The 23,661-nt window shown below is 38.4% G+C and overlaps 1 protein-coding gene across 36 annotated transcripts in view; it reads left to right on the top strand.

Annotated features, from left to right (window-relative positions):
* The window catches only part of CaMKII (Calcium/calmodulin-dependent protein kinase II), a 157,649-nt gene that overhangs the window by 42,341 nt on the left and 91,647 nt on the right, over nt 1-23,661 (top strand). For all 36 annotated transcript variants that reach the window (XM_069116922.1, XM_069116941.1, XM_069116923.1 and 33 more), the window contains exons 2-3: nt 6,032-6,126; nt 19,582-19,641. In XM_069116922.1, the coding sequence (XP_068973023.1) occupies nt 6,032-6,126; nt 19,582-19,641 (155 nt within the window). The remainder of the gene's footprint in view (nt 1-6,031; nt 6,127-19,581; nt 19,642-23,661) is intronic.

Raw genomic sequence — 23,661 nt, 5'->3', positions numbered from 1 at the left:
CGTCGCAACGCTCTGCAAAGGCGCACCGTCGCCAGGCGGCAGGAAACTTCGCTTTGAAAGCCCATCGCCGACTCTTGCACGCCCTACTTGCACGTCGTGTCGTCGAGCGATTGCCTCGATTCAAGGCCGACACTGTCACTCGACCACCATTTCTGCGTCAGTGGCTTCTTTTCTCCTTCCCCATCCTTCTTACCAAAACCTTTTTTACTTTGCTCCTTTTTTCGACGCTTGCCTTGTATGTTTTTTCCTTAGGATTCTGTCACAGATTTTTCAGATAACGAAGTAGCTGCTGGTTGGGCTTCCTTTTGAGGTTGAGCTTGGCGTGTAAGGCGGCGAGGATTGCGCCTCGCTGTTCCTGTTTTCTGTTAGTTATTATTTAATCCTTTTTCAGGGAACCGAGAGTTTATGAGAAATATAGGCAACGTGACTAGTCTGGCAGAATTTATTGCATGTAAATATGCAGAAGCGAACAGTGTACGCGTCTCGTCTGTTGTATTATAATAAGGAAGTAATTTTAGTGATAGAGGAAGATGTTACTAGTTGGCACTTCGTATTCATATATGAATCGATTGATTAATCGATGAATGATCGATTAATTGACTGCCTTCTTCATTTTAACCATTTCTCTCAGTCGTTTAATTTACCTCTTGCGAAAAGAACTTTAAGTAGTACGAAGTACGTCAAGACACGCAGTCTGATTGAAAAGAACTGAAATTACATTTTTCTCGTTCAATATACTGAAATTAAACAATTTCGTATATAAAAGTTCATTACATTCTCCATCTTCCGCCTCGATTTTCTTCAGTCTAAGAGATTTAAAGCTGTCCGTACGGTACAGATAAGTCGAAATGGAGACCATTCCTGTCTTAATTTATTTCGTGAAACTTAGTCATAAAAACTCATAGGCACTTGGAACACCATATTTTACAACCAATTTTATCCTACAGAATTCTTCCCATATATTTTCTGACATGATCTTACACACTCTCAAAGAGCCGACCCAGCGTACTTTTTGCCCGATTTTTCTGAATCTTTTCCGGGTTTATATTCCATAGGGACCTATAAACGGTCCTTCTGTACGCAAGAAACGAAAAATTGGAAACCGTCGATTTTAGGGAAAATAGGTTGAGCAGCGTGTCCTTTGCCAACTGCAGTGCACAAGTTTTATGCAGAGTAACGATGACGTTAGCCGTAAGACTGGCAGAGCGATTAAAAAAAGAGCTAACGTCTCTCTCTCTCTCTCTTTCTCTCTACTCATCCTTCTACTACCTTGTTATTCTTTCTTTTCTGTTCATCTTATTCATTACCATTGACAATGCAATTGCGTCAACGAGTGCGTCTCGTGATAAAACTTTTCCACGCTGGTTTCTGTCCACGTGACAGATATTCGTTAAAAAAGAAGCAGGACAGCGTGGGTGGGAATTGTACTGCAACGTGATAAAACGGAACAAATCCCCGGTTAAGATTCTATTTTTAGACGAGGAAATTTCCTTCGCACCTTCGGTCGCGTTTCAATTTTCTCGCAATCTAACGCGCTTTGGCCGTTCCGTTCCTTCGAATCTGATTCCTGGCATAATAGAATATTTCTAGACAGGAGTATATTTCCTCGCAGGGCTTTCTGCATTCGTAATCGTATAATCTCTATCTGTAACCATCTCTCTTATTCGAGTGACTCGTGTGCTATATCTGCTACGACTTCCGTCGTTTTCCAGCATTCCGATGGATCTCGTTTGGCACAGATAATCGAATTATCTCTTCGGTTACCTGCAGGAATTTCCAATTTTTCATGGGATGGATATTCCACGTTCGCAAAGGAACACCTACCGAATGTCGTATATAACGATTTAGTTTCAATAGGCTGCGGATTTTTATGCAAATTCATATTTTCCTGGGTACAATTAAGATTAGAATAGGATCCAGAAATTTGCGTCATCCATTAAGTGTCGTAAAAAATACTATACTTTGGACAGTATATATATTTTTGCATATACCACAGGCTACATGTTTATTTATAGGCCATAGGTCCCAGATTTTACGTTTATGGCTCAAGATTAACTTAGATCTAAGACAATTGATTGAATCTAAAAATTACTATGTACGAATGGAGAAGTACATATATACTACATATTATATCTTTAAATTTGTCATAATTGCATAAAAACCGCGGCCTAATTATTATTTATACGTAATTATTCTATTGCGATCTGTTATTGTCTATATATTATCCTTGTAACATTATGGAATGCAATTTGAAGATGAGGAAAGTTCCACAGAAATTTTTGTAATAACTCACAAAGTAACAAAGATTATGTTAAACTACGTTTACATCACCGAGGTATTCGTTTCTCTTCAACTCTTTATTCGAACATTATCAGTTGTTGTAAAAATCTCTTTGCTAAATGTGAATTGGCCGGTGTTAGATTAAAAAGCAAACGACGAAACGCTGAAAACGATCTGGCGCCTGTGATCGTTATTGTGAACGTGGTTTAGGCGTTTTTGTTAATTGGCACAGAGAACCGGAGTCGTAGTAGCTCGTTTTAGTAAATTGAACCGAGCCGATTCCCCGCCAAGTGCGACTCCTGCTCGATCGTTCGCCAAGCGCGATTAAACGCGAATGCAAACGGTTCTGGCCAAGTGTACTCGAAATCTGGTTCACGGATTTCTATGAGAGAGCGTTAGAATCGCTGTTAGGTTGATCAGATTGATGCCATTCGAACCGATCGCGATGGCACGTAAGGATCTTGTGACGATCGATACGACGTTCTATCCAAGAGTATAGATACACTTTGATTCCTCGAATTTCCTTGTGTTATCAGTTTCAATGGACCACCTAGCGAAGGTTAAAGAAGATAGGATCAAATGTTCTTTCTAATGATCACTGACTGAATATAAAATAATTCGTATTTGTAAATTTACAAATTGGGGTATCGATCGGTATGTTTAAGTAAATCGCTAATAAATTAATCGATTTCCTCAGAATCGTTCCTCACCTGACTTACAGCATAGCATAGCTAAGAAGACAGTGAAGTTAACATTAAACTATCCTAAAAATAAATAGCTTTAAAGTATCTAAAAGTTCCACAAAGTTTAACATCTATATACATCAAGTTTGTTATTACATACAAATTTGTAAATATCATTTTACCGCATCTAAAATTTCGTAATTAAGTTATCCCAATTTAATCTTACACGCGCATTAGTCCGATTAACAATTCCAAGCTACAAGACAATCAAATATCCAAACAATACATCTACGCAGTAACGCACGCGTCAATCCTTAGGAAGTGTGCAATTTCCGACATCACAATCCATTTTAATTAATTATACAAAAGTCAATGTTCCAATCGTCTAAATATTCGCATTTATAAAATCATCGAGCGATTCTACCCTCGTAAACTAAGCTAAACTAAGCTAAACCTGCATCTTCCTCAAATTTGAAGCAGAAACTATCTAAACAGCGAAACCCTTCTGGACGTCGACCTAACGAACAATATCAGTAATCTTGACAGCGGATTCGCGGAATGTAGCCGGTCGAACGTGATAATCCAGCGAGAAGCACGTGATCCAGGTGGATCGGTGTGCAGGTCGCCTCGGCAATCTCCGGTAATGATCAGTTTCCATGGTGACCAAGGGGTGCAGGGTGCCGCCTCGCCCTTTTTCCTTGTAGACCAACTGGCTTGGCTGGTCGAGCGCAGGAGCGTCGCGACGCTGCCGCTGCAACAACGCCGACGCCTGCAGGATGAAACATTAAGGTTGCGTTTGCGCCGATGCGCCCTGCCTTGAACTACTTCAAGGAAGGATACGCGATGGATGGGTTTCCGCAAAACGCCGTGTACGGCGCGACCTTTCGTCCTGATATCGCTTCTATCTTTTAGACTTTTAGCATCGTGATTGGCTATTTTTAATTTCTATTCTTTTTCTCTTTATTTTAGTATTTTCTTTTTATTTTTGGTACTTTGAACGGTGGCGGAGAAACTGGCCCAAGGATTGCACGGTCTGACCTTTTGTCCTGATGTTGCTTCTACTTCTCAGGTCTCTAACCTTTCGATCTAACGTGATTTTTATTCTCCTATTCTTCTCTTTTTTTATCTCAGTTTTTTATTTCTTTTCTCGTTTTAGAAGTTTGGGTGATGGATGGCGCGGAACAAAAGTTGTTCCAAGAATGGAGATTACCTGTCTTTATCTTTGTCACTTTTATATTTTAAGCTCTTCTCTTTACAATTTTTCCCTTTCCGGCCTTTTCTTTTTGATTTCATTCTTCTCTTCTTTTATCTTAGTACCTCGAATGATGAATAATACGAGATGGAGGTACTCGAAGAACAGAGGTTAACACTGACTTTTCATCGTCATATTACTTTCATCTTTCGAACTTTTATCCTCGCAATCACATTTTTTTCTATTATTTTCTTTCTATTTTGATACTTTGGATGATGGATGGTATGGAGAGAAAGCTGTTCCAGGAACAGGTACTGCACAGATTGACCTTTTTTCCTCAGGTCGCTTTTATTTTTTAGCTTTTACCATTTTTCCCTTCCTCTCTTCCCTCTTTTTCTTTTCGTACTTTGAATGACGCTTAATGCGAAACGAAGTTACCCTGGGAGCCGTTCAAAGTTGAATCACTATAGGCTTTTACACTTAGCTTCTTTTATTTATTTCTGTCCTTTGTTTTAATATTTTCAAAGATGAATGATGTAAGAAAAAATTGTCGAGAAGCTGTTCAGAAATTGAATGTTCCTTTCCTTTTCATTCTTTTTTTACCTTGATATTTTGTACAACGAGTGATGTGTCATTTGAAATTTGGAAGTTTAGGAATCTTTAGGCATCCCAAGCCAATTGCATACGTTTGGATGCTCTTTCGCCAGTTTCTTAGACGTCCTTCTATTCATCTTGAAAAAATTATCAATTTTTACGACTGACAGTGTCGACATTCTTCTTCTTCGAATTCTCTTCTCTTCAGGTTCTTTCATCTTTCTTTTCACCGCTTCTTTCTCAGATTTGATCTAAACTCTTTCAGGTGATTCGCCGTTCGTTAGGCTCGATTGATGACGGAAAATCGACGCGAATAAATAATACTTCTGGAATAATAACGAGCCCGGAAGTTCAATTCCTTTCGCTCGCTAATTGCATCGACGTAGATCTGGGTCACCTTTCGCCCACGCCACCTTCTTTTCTTCCGTCATCCGATTATACGGAGACAAAGGACACCGTCCAGAGAAAACACAATTGCGTTTCCAGGCAAACACTCCAGTTGCAGCTACCCTCTGCCCTTCGTTTCTTTGATTTCCCGGGAATTTCTCGAATTTATCGAGTATGGAGAATGAAAATTGTAATTTTAGTGGAACTACGTTTTCTTAAACGTTTGGACACGTTTTACGGCTAGAGAAAGATGGATATCGTGAATTTTGAGAGACTACAGTTCCTAAAAACGATTGAAATTTTTTACAATTATTATCCGTAATAACAATCCCGATTCAAAATCACCGAAATTCTTACACAGAAATTATCGCCAAACGATTCCAAAATTCCGAGTACCAAATTTTTCTTCCATAAAACGAACGTGCATCTTCGAACATTCGTCCATACAACTTCTTCCGACTTTAAGTTGCCCGCTTTTCCTATAAAGAATTCCAAACTCACTGCCAAATTTCCTGCAATTACAACAACGATCCGAAGATTCTTTTCAACAACCATCTCCTATCTTCGCTAACTCTGTACTACAAAAAACTTTACTGCTGCTAACTAATTTCCATCTGTCTGCGCCATGTACATATACATGTATATATATACACACATTCCAAATATAGCAGTGGTGGTACAGTAGGGTAATCGACCAAGTTCAACCCTTCGACTATTCGACAGTCGTTCAAGAGGGCAAACATATAGGTTTCGCGAAGTTTGGAGAGCAGTTACGGGTCTGCTCGTTAACGGATTAACCGTATCGCTTTTCGCGAGTTTTATCGTTCTCGCCCGGAGAGTTGCCGTGTCTTGTCGGACGTCGAATTAACGGGAATCTGTGTTTGAAATGTTTCAGGGGTGCCTTCTCGGTGGTTCGACGATGCGTTCAGAAGAGCACCGGTCACGAATTCGCCGCGAAGATTATAAACACGAAAAAGCTGACGGCCAGAGGTAAGCTCGAAGAAAATTCTCCGTTTTAACCGTAACGACGACGACGAAAGACGATAATTAATATCGTAGATGAATATGTTAATGAAGTGGCTGGGAAGTTTCGAGAGTTTCGCAATGAAGTTCAATACAAGAACATTAGCATTTAAAATACATAGGGGTATTAGGCGAAACGACTACGCTTCATGGACTTTGATGAGGCTACGTTACCATGAAAATGGTCCTCGCAAGTTTCACGCGAAAATACGAAACGCTTGGAACGAGTTCTATGGAATAGTTTATCAATTCGCGGCATAAATTCGGCTGCGAATTTGTTCTTTTTAAGGCTATGCTCGTGCAGTTTGCGGCGTATGTCTTCTTTCATTTAAAAGGACATTTGGTTAAAATTTCATCGCAAGTAGCTTCACTTGAAATATTTCAGTTCGTATTTTGAGAATATTCTGATTAAAACATGTCCGGTTTTTAAAAATAGTTTATCAATACGCGATATAAACGTAATAGTAGAATTATTCTTTTCAAGTAGCTTATATGGACGTCGAACGTGATGCGAAAAATTAACGATGTTCCTTGAAATTTCATCGGTAGCCTAAAAATATTATAAACTGCTTCGCACATTGCGGCTAAATTTCTATTTGGATTTCTACTCGCAAAAATAATTCATTTGCTCCCTTACAGTCTACAACGCTTAAATCAACAAAACTAACGTAACATTTACGTTACTCTTTCGCGAGTCTGTAAGAAAAGTTTATATATCGATATACATATATCAAATTTTCGACAGTCGGTATCCTCAGTATCTTCAAATTCTCAAACTCATTCCTCTAATTGTCCGTACAATCTTCTGTTCAATCATCGCCATGCCATTTTCACTCATTTTGTCCGGAGACATTGTTCGCTCGTATCTCGACGATCGGACATGGAATCGCGAAAAGAGCCGAGCTTTCTGTATACCGAAAGAGATTTAGCGTCTAAAAACAACAAGCGACGCCGTTGTCAGTTTGCCAACATTCCATCGCGACCAACAGTTGCCAGTGCCGTACACGATCTTCGATTCGGGAAAACCTGCTTACCTGTTTTTACGCGCGAAGTTTCATATACGCCCGTTTATTCGTCGGAACGAAAATGATAACGGAAAGAAAAGAGGAAAAAGATAAAATAAAACGTTGGTTGTGACGCGAAGCCAGATGAGCGTCGTAATTGAATCAATCAAAATATCGAGCAAAAGCGATCCGATAAACGCCACGACAGTCAATTTAATTAACGAGCTAAAATCAAGGCGACTGGCTTACGCGTGTTGCGATATCGAGCACAGATTTTTGGAGACTACGGTTAAGCGTATTGTTTATGTCCACATCGTCGACCAGACAATCTCGCAGAAATTCTTGCAGGGGAGAGGGAAATTATTTCCTCCAAGGTAAATAGAAATATGGCAACTTCGAGTTTGCTAAGTGAAGTTCTACCATATTTCGGATTCCTTCCTTTCGTGTGCTTTAGCTTACGAATATTTTTAATAATCTTTGAATTATGCGATGGTTTTTTGGGCAAATACTTGAATGCTTAATATCCACCATTTCTATATTATTAGGTTGTCCGAAAAGTTTCTTTCGTTTTATGTGGAAATAATAGACGCACAAAGTTTTTTGTTTTATATTATTTTGTCGAATTAAGTACGATTCATTTTGTTCTGTTGAGATAAACACAGCGACATTTCACAGACTTGGTTTTATATTTGTACGAAGGTGCACTGTTGTAAAAAACACGTTTGCAAAAGAAAGACACTTTCCGGACAACCTAATATATTATATAGGGGGAAAGATATTTAGATCAAAGAAATATAAATATAAATAGATGTCCTCAGTAGATTTGTAACGAGTTTGGTACTTTTCTAATCGTAAAATATGATACCGAAAGAAAAAGAACGATACTAATAAAATATACCGTCTTCGAATATTTTTATCAAATTTTATTCTTCAGTATAATAGTCCTCCAGATTCTTAAAATACAATATCAAAAGAAAAAGAAAAGAAGGAAAAAAGAAACAAATATTTCGAGCACTCTGAATTCTATATTTTAGTATCACTTAATATTTTCAATAATAATTCCATTTCATCGCTTTCCTATTGAATCTGTAAATGAATAATCCGAAATGTTTCTACATATTGGAACTGTAAAGTGACGATCTTTCACGTTCAAATAGACACACGTTCCTCTTCGGTTCCGTCACTTGTGTGCACAAGTTTTGCTTAGCAGACAGCGATTGATAAATTTAGTATCAAACGGATCGCCACCCGACCGGTGATGTATCGTACGCTCTATCATAAGCTTTATTGTCCCTATCAATCGATTCCTTGGCACAGATCCTAATATGTGTTCGCGTGACTCATCCCGCGTCTCGCGTGCGTATCACACCGCGCGAAACGTGTAAAAAGAGAGTCTGATTCACGGGGAATTATTTAACGTTGCTATATCGTAGGAATATTTATAACGAATGAAAATTTATCGTGGTAAATGAATTTTACTTCACCTTTAAAGGAGTCAAGATAAAACAGAAATATCATTATAGATTCGCTTGGTTACACTCGCTTTCTCCTTGTTTCTTTCCTTTCTTTTTACACAGAAGCGAGACATACATATTTCGTGTATTGCTTGGGATTTTCTTTTAAAACAATAGTTTATTGCTAATATTTTATACGACAGAATATACGATCAATAGATCTCTCTCGAACTAATTGAACGAATGTGAAGATTTGATTCGAACGTTAAGATTTTCACAATTACTGTTACGATCTATAACATGACTTCAAAGTTTAGCCACATAATTTGACGTCATGATGTATCGAATGCATCCAAATATATACTATATACAGGATATCTAAAAAAAAGACAGGATAAAATTTATATTACGTGTCAATAAGTTCAAGCGGGTAAAAAAGTTCTGACAAACTCATGTTCGAAAATGCTTCGTTGAAAAGTTATAAGGTTCAAAGACTTTCATCGATTGTTTTGACATAATAAATGTTCGGAATTTCTTTCTTCTGCCAGTATACAGGCTTCCATTCGTCCAACTAATCACTGTGACGAACTCTTTCGAATATTCCTGTTATTGTAGAAACAACAGTAAACGCATTTGTGTCTGTCTGCGATTCCGTATAACGAGTCCTAAGAAACAACTTCCCCTTTGAACGCCTACAACTCTTCGATAAAGCATTTTCGGACATAAGTTTGTATAAACTATTTTGACCTGATTAACTGGTAGTATAAGTTTTGCCCCAAGTATTCCGGACACCCTGTATTTAAAATTAATTAATACGACTGTATCTATTCCTACGATATTAGGGGAAATTATTAAAATGAGATAAAACGAGATTGTGGATTCATTTAGTGTACGTAACCGAACACGTCGATCGCATATTACGTTTTCAACGTCAACAGGTCAACTTTCGACTGAAAGTTCGGTCGTGGTTGTTTGCCTTGATGCTGCTCCACATTGCGTTCGATCGACGCCGGTAATCGAGCTTTAGAATTCGGGCGACGAGAGGAATTTTCGAGGGTCACGCTCAGAATGCAAGGGCGACGATCCACTCGCCAGGGGAAAAACCAAACACGAGCAAAAAGTTGTCTGTTCGCCTCGTCTTTGATCGTTTGACGACGTAATCTTCACATGGTTCTTCCAATTCCTCCAATTTATAGACAATTCAAGTTCCTTGCGATCTTGTTAAATCGTTAGATGTACAATTTTAATCGAGCGAAACGATCGTAGTTGATTGTTGATTTTGTACTGTTGATCCGGTAATTAAGAGACAGTAATTGATACGATCGGATATGTTTGGCACAAGAATGTAGAAATGAGATTCGTTAGTATAACGACGAGCAATTAAAGAAAATTTAACATGTACGAATACGTCGCTCTTAAGCAATTTGAATTAACGATACGCAAATATGATTAAAATGTGTGACTTATTATGGGAGTAATGATTAAAAGGAGGATATTGGATTAAAACTTGTTATCTTCTTATGGAATCAACACACGTGTATAAATAGAGTTTATAAATTTAAATTATTCGTTTAAAAAATTACTAGCAGTATACAGAAAACGATTCATATTCGATGTGTTGGCGGAATATACAAGTGTCACTGTTTGAATTAATTATAATGGCACTTCTCTACTAGTTCAGAAGTACCTTATATATTCGATCCTTAGATTAGAAACTGTATAATCTGCGGATTTACGCGACATCTATAAATTAGCAACCGTACAATCTCAACTTTATTATCAAACATTAATTTTCAGAAATTGGTTCAGCGTAACAATAAGTGGTAAAATCAATTTGTCTCTCCATAAGTCACTATATGCTTTTCAATATAAATAACGTTATAACCAATTGAAAGAAATTTAAATGAAATATTTTAGAAATATAAAATAACAAACAAGCGAACAAGTCAATTTATTAGTAAATTCATTTAAAATTGAACGAACAAATTAACAACTTAATAATGAAACGAATTTTGGAGCGAAGTGTTTGGAGATACATCAAAATATGAAGAGGCAGAGCAACGAACATTTTTTCATCGAACTTTGTCTTAAAATTGCGGCGCGTTTTCATCGTAGACGAACGTCACCGAGATAAGTAGATTGACGTCATAAGGTTCTCTTGGAGGCTCCGAGGTGAGCTTCGCGAGTTCTTTTCAATGGAATCTTACTGGCCGGCAGAGCGACAAATTCTTTCGTTGGATTGAAACTGGATGAAATTTCATCTCGTTTCAGATGACAGGATTGACGTCAATGAGTTGTAGAACTTCACGCAAATTCATAGCTTCAACTTCTATATTTCTCTTTACCGCGGAACGTTGATTATTATTCAGAAACCGATTATCCGGATTCCTACTTTGTCGAAATTTCAATCGGTTAAACCTTCATTTCCTCGCCATAGATCATCCTCGGACGTATGAACTGAAATTCTACTTTATTTTATATTATTTACTTAATTTTATAATATTATTATCGAGCAACATTCATTGCCTCTTAACTTCATAGTATCGTGTGTAAAATTTCTTAACGTTTATCCTCCGATTTTTCGATATTAATTTCGTAACATTATTTAACGTGTTCTTAAATCTTTGAAATTCTAAATTTAATCTTTCATTTTCTCAGGAATCGCTTGTTTTTTGATGGATTATCTTCAGACAGGTGTAAATATTTATAAGAATTAGAGTGAAATTGATTAAAACCATTTCTTAGTCACAGTAAAACTGCATTTATTTGAACGAAATTATTATTAGTGTCTGATTGAATCGTTGCTGCCGATTGAATTTACTTATCTTTAAGCAAACTTTCGTTACATAAGTGAAAAATTACATGCAACAGGGAGAATCAGTTAACTTACCATTACATTAACATAAAATTGATTTTATTCATTAGAAAATTTCCAATTTCCTCGTTGAAGGATTGAAACTTTCGATTTAAAAAGTGATCAATAAAAGATTTATTCTCATGTGACAATACACGTAATAGAGTACAAGTATTTAGTTTAAAAGTATCTTTGGTCACGATTCCGAATAACGTAGATGCTTCACAAGTTTTGCACAATGCTGTCAGCGTTTATAGAACGAAAAGTTTTGCCTGGCTATGTTTAAGAGAAAGTAGGAGAAGAGATAAATTTCGTCGGTGTTTCTATTGGCACGATGGATAGTTCCTGCTGGCCAGTCGCTTCACTAGTTTCGATGCAGCCGAAAACGTTACGACTGGCCAAGCTTAACAACATATACAAACGAAGAGGATAATCTAAGAGATACCGGTAATGGAAACGCACGATCCAGTTTGTTTCTCTTGCAGCGGTTGAAATCATTGCCTTCATATCCTGTGCCTATTTCGCATTCGCGAAATCTAAACTGTTAGAAATCATTCATTGAGACTATTCGAGGTTACGTTCGTATTTCTAGCAACGTTTATAACAAGACGGAGAGGGGGAATTAATCAAATATTAGCCTCTATACCATAGATCGTGGTATTCGAGGATGTCTGACCAGTGGCTGTCCTGTTCTACTATGAAGAAATAGCTGTAGGAAATACAGTGGTTTAGGAAAATATTTGAACGCCTATTGTAGAAAATTTCCACGTGTATATTGTCTGTTATATGAGGCATTTTGAAATTTCATTAGCTCTATAATTCGATACGATTGTCACGATCGTATTTGTAAAATTTCGGACTAATTTGACAATGTACGAGTATACGGAAGTTACAACATATTTACTGTGAACATGTATTTAGTAAAAAATTAGTATACAGCACGAATAGTTATTTTGAATTTGCACTAAATATCAAGAATGGTTCCATTGGCACGTATGCTACTTTCAAATAAATTGAATCTGAGTCGCTTGAATTTACACATTTCATTACTTTAACACGTTCCACTGCACGGTCTAAATTTTCTAGAATGATTAAAACAAAATAATCATTATGGACTATAAAATGTTCAACAACGGTCCAGATAACATCGTCAGAAAGAATCACACGAAGATAATACAATACTTAGCGAAAATTACATGTTATGGTGTAATATATTTCCATTCGCCTCTCCTTTCAGAACAAAATATATTATTAGGTTGTCTGAAATGTTTCTTTCCTTTTATAAGGAAATAACAGACGCACAGTGTTTTTTCTTTTATATTAGTTTATTGAATTATTCACGAATATAATAATAGAGATAGAACGAAACGGATCACACCTAATTCAATAAAATAATATAAAACAAAAATTGTTCATCTATTATCATCTTATGAAACGAAAGAAACTTTTCGGACAACCTAATAAATTCGCACAACAGTCGACGCGTTAACTCGAATAATCTGCGAACGCCTCTAACCCGAAATCCGCGAAACACCACGGAAGCTGTAGGAAACGCGGGAACATTTTCAGATTCAGGAATCGAATGGACGAGAGGAAATCGGTCTCGGTGAAACAGTTTCCCGTATGTATTTTTCCGCATTCAGCGATCGGCTGGCCGATTCAAGGTGAAACGGCGAATCGGTCGCGCTTTATTCGTTTCAGAAACATGCGGTTGAACGGCGTCCGTGGCGTGTGTAGGTCAAGAGGTTACTGGAGCAAGGTCGTAGAAGAGAGGGTGCAGCCGTGCCATCCCTCTCGGCCCGGCAACCAGAGAAACAGAGGGTAAAGAGGGACGAAGAGAGACAGAGAATACCGCGCTGTGTGTCGAGAGGGGAAGGAGAGACAGCCCGCTCATCTTCCCTCTGCCTACTGCAACCTTTTTTTTTTCTTCTCCTCCCCGCCACCCTCTCCCTTTCCACGTGTTACCTTTCGCCTCTGCGGAGAAACTGGAACTGTCGGCCAAAGATAGAAGCAAGCCAGTTACACGCTGCACCGCCCACACCCCGCGATGCCGTGATTTAATTCCCTCGAAATAGTTAGCCTTAGCGCTGTGGAATTGTCTGGTGCGTGCTTGCCTGTCGTCGGAAATGGAGGCGGTGGAGCGGTTGTCTCAGGGAAAAGGGTGGTTTCCGGGGATCGAGTGAACGTTCGGATCGATGTAATCGTTGTTGGAACGCCGCAAGTATTTTGTTAAGTTCTTTTTTCTTCCTGTTGACGGTGAAGAAGCAGGATTCGCGTAATATCGAATTGCCAATACCGATTCGTAAATAAACGAATTAAATTGTATTACGATGTACTCGATATAGTTGTTGAAATATTTTGCCAACATTATTAACAACCATTGAAATTATTGGGAACGCTATGGAAGATTCCTTGGTTCGAAGATTAATCCGCTTTTGCGTTAGTTGTTTGTTAGTTGACATGTCATCAAGTCTTTTTACACGATAATTAAAATAACGTTATTGGCAACGGCTTAATTTAAAAATTTTTAGCAGAAAATTTTTAACGAACTATACATTGCAGAAATTGTATAATTTACGGATGGGGAGTTTAGTTTTTCGATAGGAAGGGATGACAGAACGCAGAGGGAAAGATATGTTGATGATTGAATTCATGGTTTTGCGTGATTTGGTAAATCGTATTAATCTTTATAATACCTCATGAATTACGTAAACTTTGAGAGGAAAACTTATAAAACAACCGAATACATTTACAACAGAATTTATTGCAAAAGTAGATAAATGCTAATCGAGATTGGCGATGCTCAGGGCAGCGTCCACTTCACGCACCTCTGCGTTGCGTGCAGGGATGTAGTCTGGGGGTAAATGAAGGTTCTAAGGGGAGGAACGCGAGCATTGATTTTATAGGAGTTCGCCGGCAGACAGGCAGAAACGGGGATTTGTTGGAAATTAGGTTTTATAGAGATTGGCGTTGTGTTTCATTTAAGAGCCGAAGGTAGCGAAGGTTGTTTGCAAATTGAAAACTTTTGTTCCACGAGTTAGTTTGCTCATCAAGAGCAGAATTTTCGACTTTTGTGTCTTCTTCGTGTGTAAGTTTACATTTCTGCGTTAATTTTGAGGATGTACTTGGGCGAGATTTCGTTGGAAATTCGATTTTATGATCTTCATTACTTAAGATAAGGCTTTATTTTAACAAACGAAGATGGCCAATATTTTTGTTCCGTGAATTTGGTATCCATTACTTCGCAACGAAAGCGTGGACTTTCGAATCTTGTTATACTGTACATTTGAATTTCCACGTTGATCTTAAGGAAGCTTGCGAAAACAAGGAATTTCTGTGGAAATTTGACATTCTGATCATAATGTTATTTCTGTTTTAAGAACGAACGATGTCGGAGATCGTCTCGGACAACAGAATTTTCCTACGAACTTCCCAATTCTGTTTCGAGATGAATCCAAGTTCTTCCATGTTGATTGTAAGGTAGTTGGCGGAAAAACAGGAATTTGTTGAAAATTGAATTTCATGGATGTCGCTCTTGTTCTTATTTCTACAGTGTAGGATAACGAAGGGAGGAGTTTAGAAATTCGCAATTTTCATTCTCCGAGTTTCACGTTCGTCATGTTTCAAAGTACGATTTTACAGTTTCATATATTCTCGTGCTACAAATTCAAAAGAAGTTTGTTACATTTAAATTTTGTAATTATCAGAAAAATATTTCTGATAATTACAAAAGAATCTGATAATTACGAAGAATGAGCTGTTGGTGAGGAAAACGGTTTACATTATCGCGGATCAAGAGCAAAGAACGTAACAAGCGTCAAGCTTCCATCCAACGTAATGCCGGTCATATTTTAAACAGAACTCGGTATTTTACGCTCAGTTTCATGTTTTACAAACATGTCCCTTACATATTCATATTTACGAGCCCGAGGTATTTTCATATACGACCGCTACGCTTGCAGCTACAATCTCGCGGAAAGAAAAACAATTTGCTGTTTAAACAACAATGGAAATCATCCCATCTGCAGTTTCTTTTTAACTTACCTAACTCTAATACATGTTCGTATTTATCGGACCCAAGGGCTAGAATTCCTTATCGATAAGATATTCAAAATATCTACTCGATCTTCGCGGAAATCGAACAAAAATATTTTTCTGTTTCGAAATAAAATTGTATAATAATAGAGAATGCGGTGAATAAAATCAAGCGAAGATATTTCACATTTACATAGCTCTATAACTTTTTAAGAATTTATCAAGTTACTCTGCAAGCAAATTGGCGCTGGTCGCCATCCTGTTTGTAAAATTGATCGCGTGGATTTCGACTTGTCGGTTTAGTTGGCTCGCAAGATCCTTCGGTTGCTTCCAGTTCACCGAATAATTAATCGAGCACTCTCTGTCCGTAGTTTCGTTAGCAGTTTGTGCCGTTTGAAATTCTAATTCGCGCAACGGGCAATTCAAAGGCGAAGCAGGCAACTTTGGCGCGTCTCAACCTCTTTCCAACCCTGTTAATTTCTCTTTTCTCTGCTTAGTAACAAAGAGTAGTTGTCGCAAGTAATTTCCAAAGTAATTTCCTTTCGTGCTTCAGCCGCGTAACATGCTGTAAGCTGTTTCTACGGTGCAACGGCCGACGACGATCGTGAAAGTGCCGTTCTATTCATAAATCGCGCTTGCTTTCGTCTTTTCTCTTTTTTCTTCCCCCTCCAAGTCACTTGTATCTATTTTAATGTCAACAAATGGTAAATAGGAAGGAACTTCTTGTCCACTCGGAGAACTTGACCCAGTTACACGGTGTTCTCTTTGAACTGTATCTTCGTTGTCGTAGCTTCAATGTCTCTAAGTTTCTGTGTAGGCACCAGTTCCAATTATCAGTTAAGAGCGCTAACTGTTACATACGCGATACGTTCTGAAGTTTCGTGCCATTATCTCGGCCCGTGTTTCGTTTTGAATTCGAGGATACGTCTCCGTAATTATCTTCCCGAGTATTGTACGCGATCTAAGAATCGTAGAAAGATTTCCCCTCCTTGAAGGACTTCGATGAGCGTATTGTTGCAGTATTATTGTATACCGATCGACGAAAATACACTGTCGTCTGGTCGCTGTTCTCGACTATTTTCGAGGAAAAATCGATATCACGGTCGAAGGATAAAAATAAGACGACACATAGGATCTTGGTTGTTTGCGTGTGCGATCCACGTGTAGAAATCGTGGATTGGCTTTGAGAGGACTTACGAGATCGTTGCAAGGCCGATCCTCGCTAGTTACTTTGCGTCCGATGAAGCACGAATGTCACGAAAGTCAGCAAAAACTCTTTCACCCTCGATACCTTGCTTCGAGGGATGAAGATGAGTCAGCAGGTGAACAAGGGCGGCAGAGGGGGTTCCGAAGGGACGAAGGGAGTGGACGCAGCAGCCCTTGATCTCTCGGGCGTGATAAGAACGCGTGTCGTTCGTGAATAAACGTGCATTTTACGTTTCGATACTATCTTCGACACAGAGGGGATGAAGCGCGCACACCAGCCTCTGCATTTTTCCGCGTGAACTTGGACGATGCGAGTTCCGAAGATACCGTGAACCGTTCTTTGTATAAATTTCATACACGAGGAAACTGTGAATTGTTCATTAGCCTGATAATGATATTCTTACGGTAATGAATGTTACAATCATAAAAGGAAAATATAGTTTCGCGTAATGTTTGCTTTTTGGCTATTACGTCATCATTATATAGTAAAATAACAAATATTTATTATACGTAAATTTCTACTTGTTTTCTCTTCTTTATTGACATACAGTGTGTTTCAGAATTTTTCTAATCTTCTGAAATAAATATTCTTCACTTACGTATTTATTCTTCTCCTCGATAAATCCATTGATTTCCCAGGTTTTTAGTGAATTTCTGTTACTTCTGAATATAACGAATATTCCGTTACTCCTTCAATGATACGAGGAAGATGCTTTTGTTTGTTTGTTTGAAAAAAGAAAAATTTTTATCTTCCTTATATTTCTATAAAGAAGTCTTTATTTTATTTGCGAGTAATCGACGCGTGATACTTGGACCTTCGTTCATAGGACGAAAGCCCAGCCGGAAAACCTTGTTTTCAGCGGAAGAAAGGCGAATTCTCTTCTTTGGACGGCCGTTCTTTCCGGTGATTCGCGTACATGTGGTCTGATAGCCTCCGGTGCGGTGTAGTCGGTAACGAGTTTAGCGCAAACAAGGGTGGCTCGTTAACTGTTCACCCAGCTGTGTCTAATCTTGGCCAACGGCAGCACCGCGAGACCAACGTGACTCCGCCTATTCATTTTTGGAAAAATAATGAAAAAACTAATTCTCGAGCGTCCTACAATTTGGTAAGAACGCGGAACTAAAGGATTTCAGTCAAACGATGTCAAATTAAGACCAAAACTACTTAATCCCTTCATGTACGTATAAATTGTAATGAATTATACCTTTTGTACAAAAGAATTAAGAAAACGTTGTGTTTCTGTTATCAACGATTAACAAAAATATTTAATTCTTATCTAATAATTATCCAAGCATAGACAAAATATTTAATTACAAGAGAATCAACCCCTAAAAGAATTAAAAAAACATCGTATTTCTATTATCAATAATTAACAAAAAAAAAAACATTTCTCACAGTCTAATGAAATATTCGATTTTGAAGGAATTAATCCCTAAAATAATCATTTTATTTTCACGGTTCAACAACCACTAAATTATCTCGAATTTGCGAAAAATTTTCTACCCCTCGCGCGAAGAATGCTGCAACGTTCGAATCTGCTCATAAAGTAGGCAAATGACATCGTCGAATAACCCAGTTTTCTCTTCTTTTCCCCCTTTTCCTTTTTTGTTTTTTTTTTCGTCAAGTGCTCTGTCCTCCAATTTGCTTCTCCTCTTGTAGCTGCAGTGTTCTTCGTGGACTCTTCTTGCTTGTCGGTAGATGCTCGTTAATTCTGGTTGTTTAGGCGCGGATACGAATGAAGACTGCCGAGTCTCGTCACCGTCGCAGATTTAATTATAGGCGAGAGAAACGAAAGAGCGAGAGGAAAAAGATCAAAAGGGATGGAAACCGGTGTCCGATTTCTTTTTCCTCGACGTTCGAAGCCAACGGAATTTCGCGCTGGATAAATGGATCCGGCTACTTTACGGTGCTTCGAAACGCTTTCTTAAGCGTATTAAATTATTAAGCGAGAACGCTAATTCTCTGAAATTCTATTTTTACCTTAGCTGACACTTACCTCGGCGACTTGGTAATTATTCCGAGGGATGGCAGATTCTTGCGGCCGTTTGATTGGTTGGCTACCTTATTTTGCGGAAGATTGGAAAATTGAAAGAAGATTTGTCTTCTTTTGCAGAAGATATCACGTCATGTTATTTTATTACGATATCATCTGATACTTTCTACTTGGTCACTCGAGTATTTCGTATTTGTCCGTTTAAATTTTAGTTTTGTTAGTTTCGAGACAGATTCAGTAAAAAGCGACCGACTACGAAATAACAAATAGAATAATATATAGAGGTAGAGTAAAGAAGGGTAATTAATTTTAATATTTTATTCGAGGGAAAAGGTAAATTCAGTGGAAGAAAGAACGTATAGTATTTAATAAGTAAGGCACGAAGGACAAGACCGATAATAGAGATGGAATGGAGGGTCGATCCGCGAAGGAGGGCCGTTCAGGTGCGCGTACAACAGAAAGGAAACAGGAAATCGTGCTCGAAATGACTTGGCCACCAACAAATCCAATTTTATTACGGTCCTTGGTGAATTACCCACGAGGAAACTCGTCAAGGGAGCTCGTTGGAAAATTCGATTTCGCGGTAATGACTATACCCGGCATGGGTTGTCGTTAGGGCGAAACTCTTGCGATAAAGCTCGCTAGTATCCGTTCTGGAATGCTCAGCCATAGGGTAGAATTCGTCAGAACGTTGTTCAACGGTCAGACAGTCGCTAAACTTGTAAATTTTACGAACTTTAGTTTTATAGTATGTCTCAGTGATGATATCTGTTATTTCTTTTTTATTCTTAAACGAGTCAATGGTTGTTTGTAAATCACGCTATTCTTTCGTCTTCCTTACTCATAACTATGTTATTCTTTTTGTCTTGTTTCAGATTTTCAAAAGCTCGAACGCGAGGCACGAATATGCAGGAAGCTGCAGCATCCAAATATTGGTGAGCGTTGTTCATTCACGAACAAATATTCTCGTTTAATATCTTTTTACTATGAAACTCTAGTGTGATTCATGTATTCCGTTAGAATTTATTTTTTTTCTCTACGAGAATCGATATCGAGAGCAACATACAAAATTGGAAGGATATCGACGATTAAAGATTCTCTTTTTTTTTAAATTGAAACTTTCAAGAATTTCATATTCGATTGTACGTTCGAATACATGTTTCATACACATTATATGGGTAACATATTATTTAACATATGGGAAGTAACAATGATTCAAAGAAATATTACATACGCGCCCAAAATCGGCAGAAACTCAATCCTTGTCCGATAGGAGATTCTGTCGTTGTAGGCCAGACGTGACCGCTTGGTCGCGCTAACTTGTCGGCCTTTAAGTAAATCCGGACTTTCTTAAACAGACGCGCTGGTTCCCCCTCTACTTTTTGCACGTTCCATGCTCTGTTTATTATTATCAACTTCCAAAGCTCACGAGATCTCTTCAAAGCAGAAGATGCAATAAAAACTCTATTCAACACACCTATGCATCAATGATCGAAAAAGATCAAAATCGTCTGACTTCTTCATGTTTCTATCGTTAGAAATACGAATACGTTGCAATGTGTATCCCATTTGGTGGTGGCCGAAACGCATACCCTGACCTACGGTGCGAACGTTGGCATTGAGACTGTGCAGCAGTTGGCGGTAGCGAAGCCTTTCAACAAATGACAGTCTGGCCCGGAAACAAACGGCGCAGAAGAGACTTTTGGCGCGTTCTCTGGAAAGTTCGTTTGGCGCTTCTACGCGTTAGACGATTGCACAATCTTATTTTATTGTATATTTTTCCCACGTTATCGATTTTACAATCGGAGAAAGACCACGAGAAAAGTTGAACAACGAGAAATCGCGGAAGATAACGATCTCGTGAAATCTCTTCAAGGCGGACGATCCAATAAATAGCCTGCCCGACGCACTTATGCATCGAAGTTAACGTTATAAAATTCCCCGGGTCTATTAAAAGATCGTTCACTTAACCGTGACCGGTAAAGGGAATTCTTACACAGCTCGTGGAAATATATTCATTGGAGTGTCGTTAAAGGGCACGTGGAAGCTCTTCATCGACCCGATGCCATCGCGTCGTCGCTACTACCTAACGATGGGAGGAAATTATAAATGTGGAATAAGCAGCGGCCAATATTGGAATCCAATAGAACGGGGGGAAAGTGAATAAACGAAAGGAGAGGGAGAGAGTTGCCTTTAGTTCGTTGCCGATCGAAACCAACGTGAATTCTTGCCTTTTACACTTGTCCAACTTCTCGATAACCTAGCATTCGTTCCCTTCTCCTGTTTCGCACCACTTTTCCTCTTCTCGTTTTCGTTTCCTCGCTCCACTGACTCCCCCCTTCGCCCCTTCCCATTGTATCCTTCGACCGGTCGTTGTTTACCGGGTTGAATTCAATTTTCCACCAGGCCAACCTCTTCGATCTGCATTCGGTAAAATCGATTTCACGGAGTATAGAAAATTCCTGTGTACCGGCGTAACTCGAAGACAAAGCGTTATTATTATCGTATTTTAATGTTTTCTGGGAACGTTGGCTGTCGTAGCGGTCGAAGGTTAATGGACAGTGGAGCATCTATAAGAAAAGATGCAATTTGTGGCCGCGTGGATAATACGGTTTAGCCGATATTTAGGTGCTCAAAGGTCAGCATTCTCCGAACGCGAGCGACGTAGAGCGGGATTACGTTTGGGATTATGGGATCTCGATGTAACCCTCGCCCATTAAACTGCATCAGCTCGTTAACTGTCCTTTCGGTTCACTACTTTCAATGAACCTCATCGGCGAACCGGTCAACGATGGCCTTAGCCTTTGAAATTTTGCGTAAAATTGCGAGGAATCGATGTGCGCTTCGAAGGAAAATTCGAGGGCAACGAGAAAGCTAAATTTTCTGGGCAATTTACCGCGTTCTTGAATAATTCTTTGATATTTATAGGTGTTAGTAAGGTGTTAATAATCGTAACGTTCGTGCGGGAAGTATAACGTTGAAAGGTATTCTTGGCGATTAGGGTAGTTTTAGTAATTTTAGTTGGAATATTTATCGAGGTCTTTGGAAGCGATCAGATAGCTAGCGTTCGAACGATTCCAAAATATAAAAAGATGAGTGTCGTAATAATCGAAATAAAGTCATTGCAAAGATACGTTGAGATTTAAGTATAAAAGTTAGGAAGAACGAGTATGATAGTAAAAACTTAAAAAGTAAGAAGATGAAGAGCTTGATTCGAGGAAGAGGGACTACGTCTTTCGAAAAACAAGAAAAGTAACGAGGTAGGAAAAGTTGGAAAAACTAGGTAAAATCTGAGATCCGAAAAAAGAGGCACAGTTGGGATTTGGAAATAAAAACAAGGTAACGAGAAGAAGACGAGAAAAAATGTAGGTTCCAAAAGCGAGGAAGATAAACGACGGAGACGAAGAAGAAAAAGGAAAGGGAGAAGAACTTGAAGAACACCACGATAGTTTTAAAAATGAATAAAACGAAGATCAAAGGAAAGAAAGACAAGAACAACGGGACAAAAAGTTTAGGATGTGTTCTGGCAGTTCTACGGTCTATAAAATACCTAAAGAAAAAAAATTATCTCACAGTATGAACGAAACAAGATCGTGATTAAAAATTCCAAAGTGTACAAAAAGTAGCCGATAGTTCAAGGGAACTCTGCGTCATCGTGTTCATCCATTTCCGTTTCAAAGGTGTTTGATAAACTAGAAAGTTAACTCCAACGAAAATTAACCGTTTATTTTAATACCGTCGATAGACTGCTGTGAGCATGTACCCCCATCGTAGATTTCGAGTTTACTTGTTCCACTATACTCCTGTCAAACGCACTACGTACGCCCCTATGCCAGGGTATTTACGTACTTTGTCTACCAAAGGAAACGTTTCGAGATTCCCTGTCGACTACACAAAATTACTCTGCAACTTAAACACGTAACAAACTCCAAATATATTGCAGCCAACGTTACATTTAAATTATTTAATTTCACAGTTCTTATCGTGTCCATTCTGACAGTACCACGTGCGATGTACTTGATCAAACTTGTGTGTTACGTATATTTAACCTAATTATTATAACATCCACCTATCATTAAATTGTTTAAACATAATTAGCATATTTACCATATTTACCTATCAAGCTACCGTAATTTCCACAATAATGTTGCAAGAAAACAATTATTATACCATCTATTATTATAGCAAATAATTATTATACCATCTCCATCTATCCTTTAAATTATTCAAACGCAATTAGCATATTTACGATACTGTCATAATTTCCACAATAATGCCCAACGTCCTAAGAAAGCAAGAAAAGAGAAAATGCACCTTATCTCGAGAATACAAACTTTCCACTATATTACTATCATACTTCACAGAATATTATCATTCCTTGCTATATACATACACCTAGAGGAATCGTCAGGAAAAGTCTTCAAAATCAGTCGCTGTTTATCGTTCATAAATAATATTAATTTACTTGGACGCGCAATTTCTCTAGTCTCTACGCTACATAATACTTGAAGATACAAAACATTCCTGATGATATAAAAAAAAAAAATAACCGACAAAACTATATGTAGATTATTTCACAGAAATATAAACTTCCTAATGTGTCGCTATCATATATTTGGCGGAATATTACTAGACCTTACCATACCCTACACAGAAGTCTTCAAAAGGCGTCGTTGTTTAGAGCCGACCCCGATGCTAGTTTAATTCCCGTGGAAAATTAGCATACGTCGGAACATCGCCGTGCAGACTGCGATCGTATATTCTGGGTTTATGCCTTGACGCCACGGCAAACTATACGGTCCGCCACGTACACGCGTGCGGACGAGAACTTCGTCGTGGAAATACAAGTACGAAAGTTCCGCCGGGCCACGTTCGTTTATGGCTACTATAAATCTGACATATGCACGCCGTCTAGGCAGGTCGCCACCTTTCGTGCCACTTGCCCCGCTGTTTTT

This window comes from Bombus flavifrons, chromosome 7 (assembly GCF_040668555.2).
Source record: "Bombus flavifrons isolate JBK064 chromosome 7, iyBomFlav1_principal, whole genome shotgun sequence".
NCBI lineage: Eukaryota > Metazoa > Arthropoda > Insecta > Hymenoptera > Apidae > Bombus > Bombus flavifrons.
Note: the sequence above shows the minus strand (reverse complement) of the source record. Positions and strands in the feature narration are given on the sequence as shown.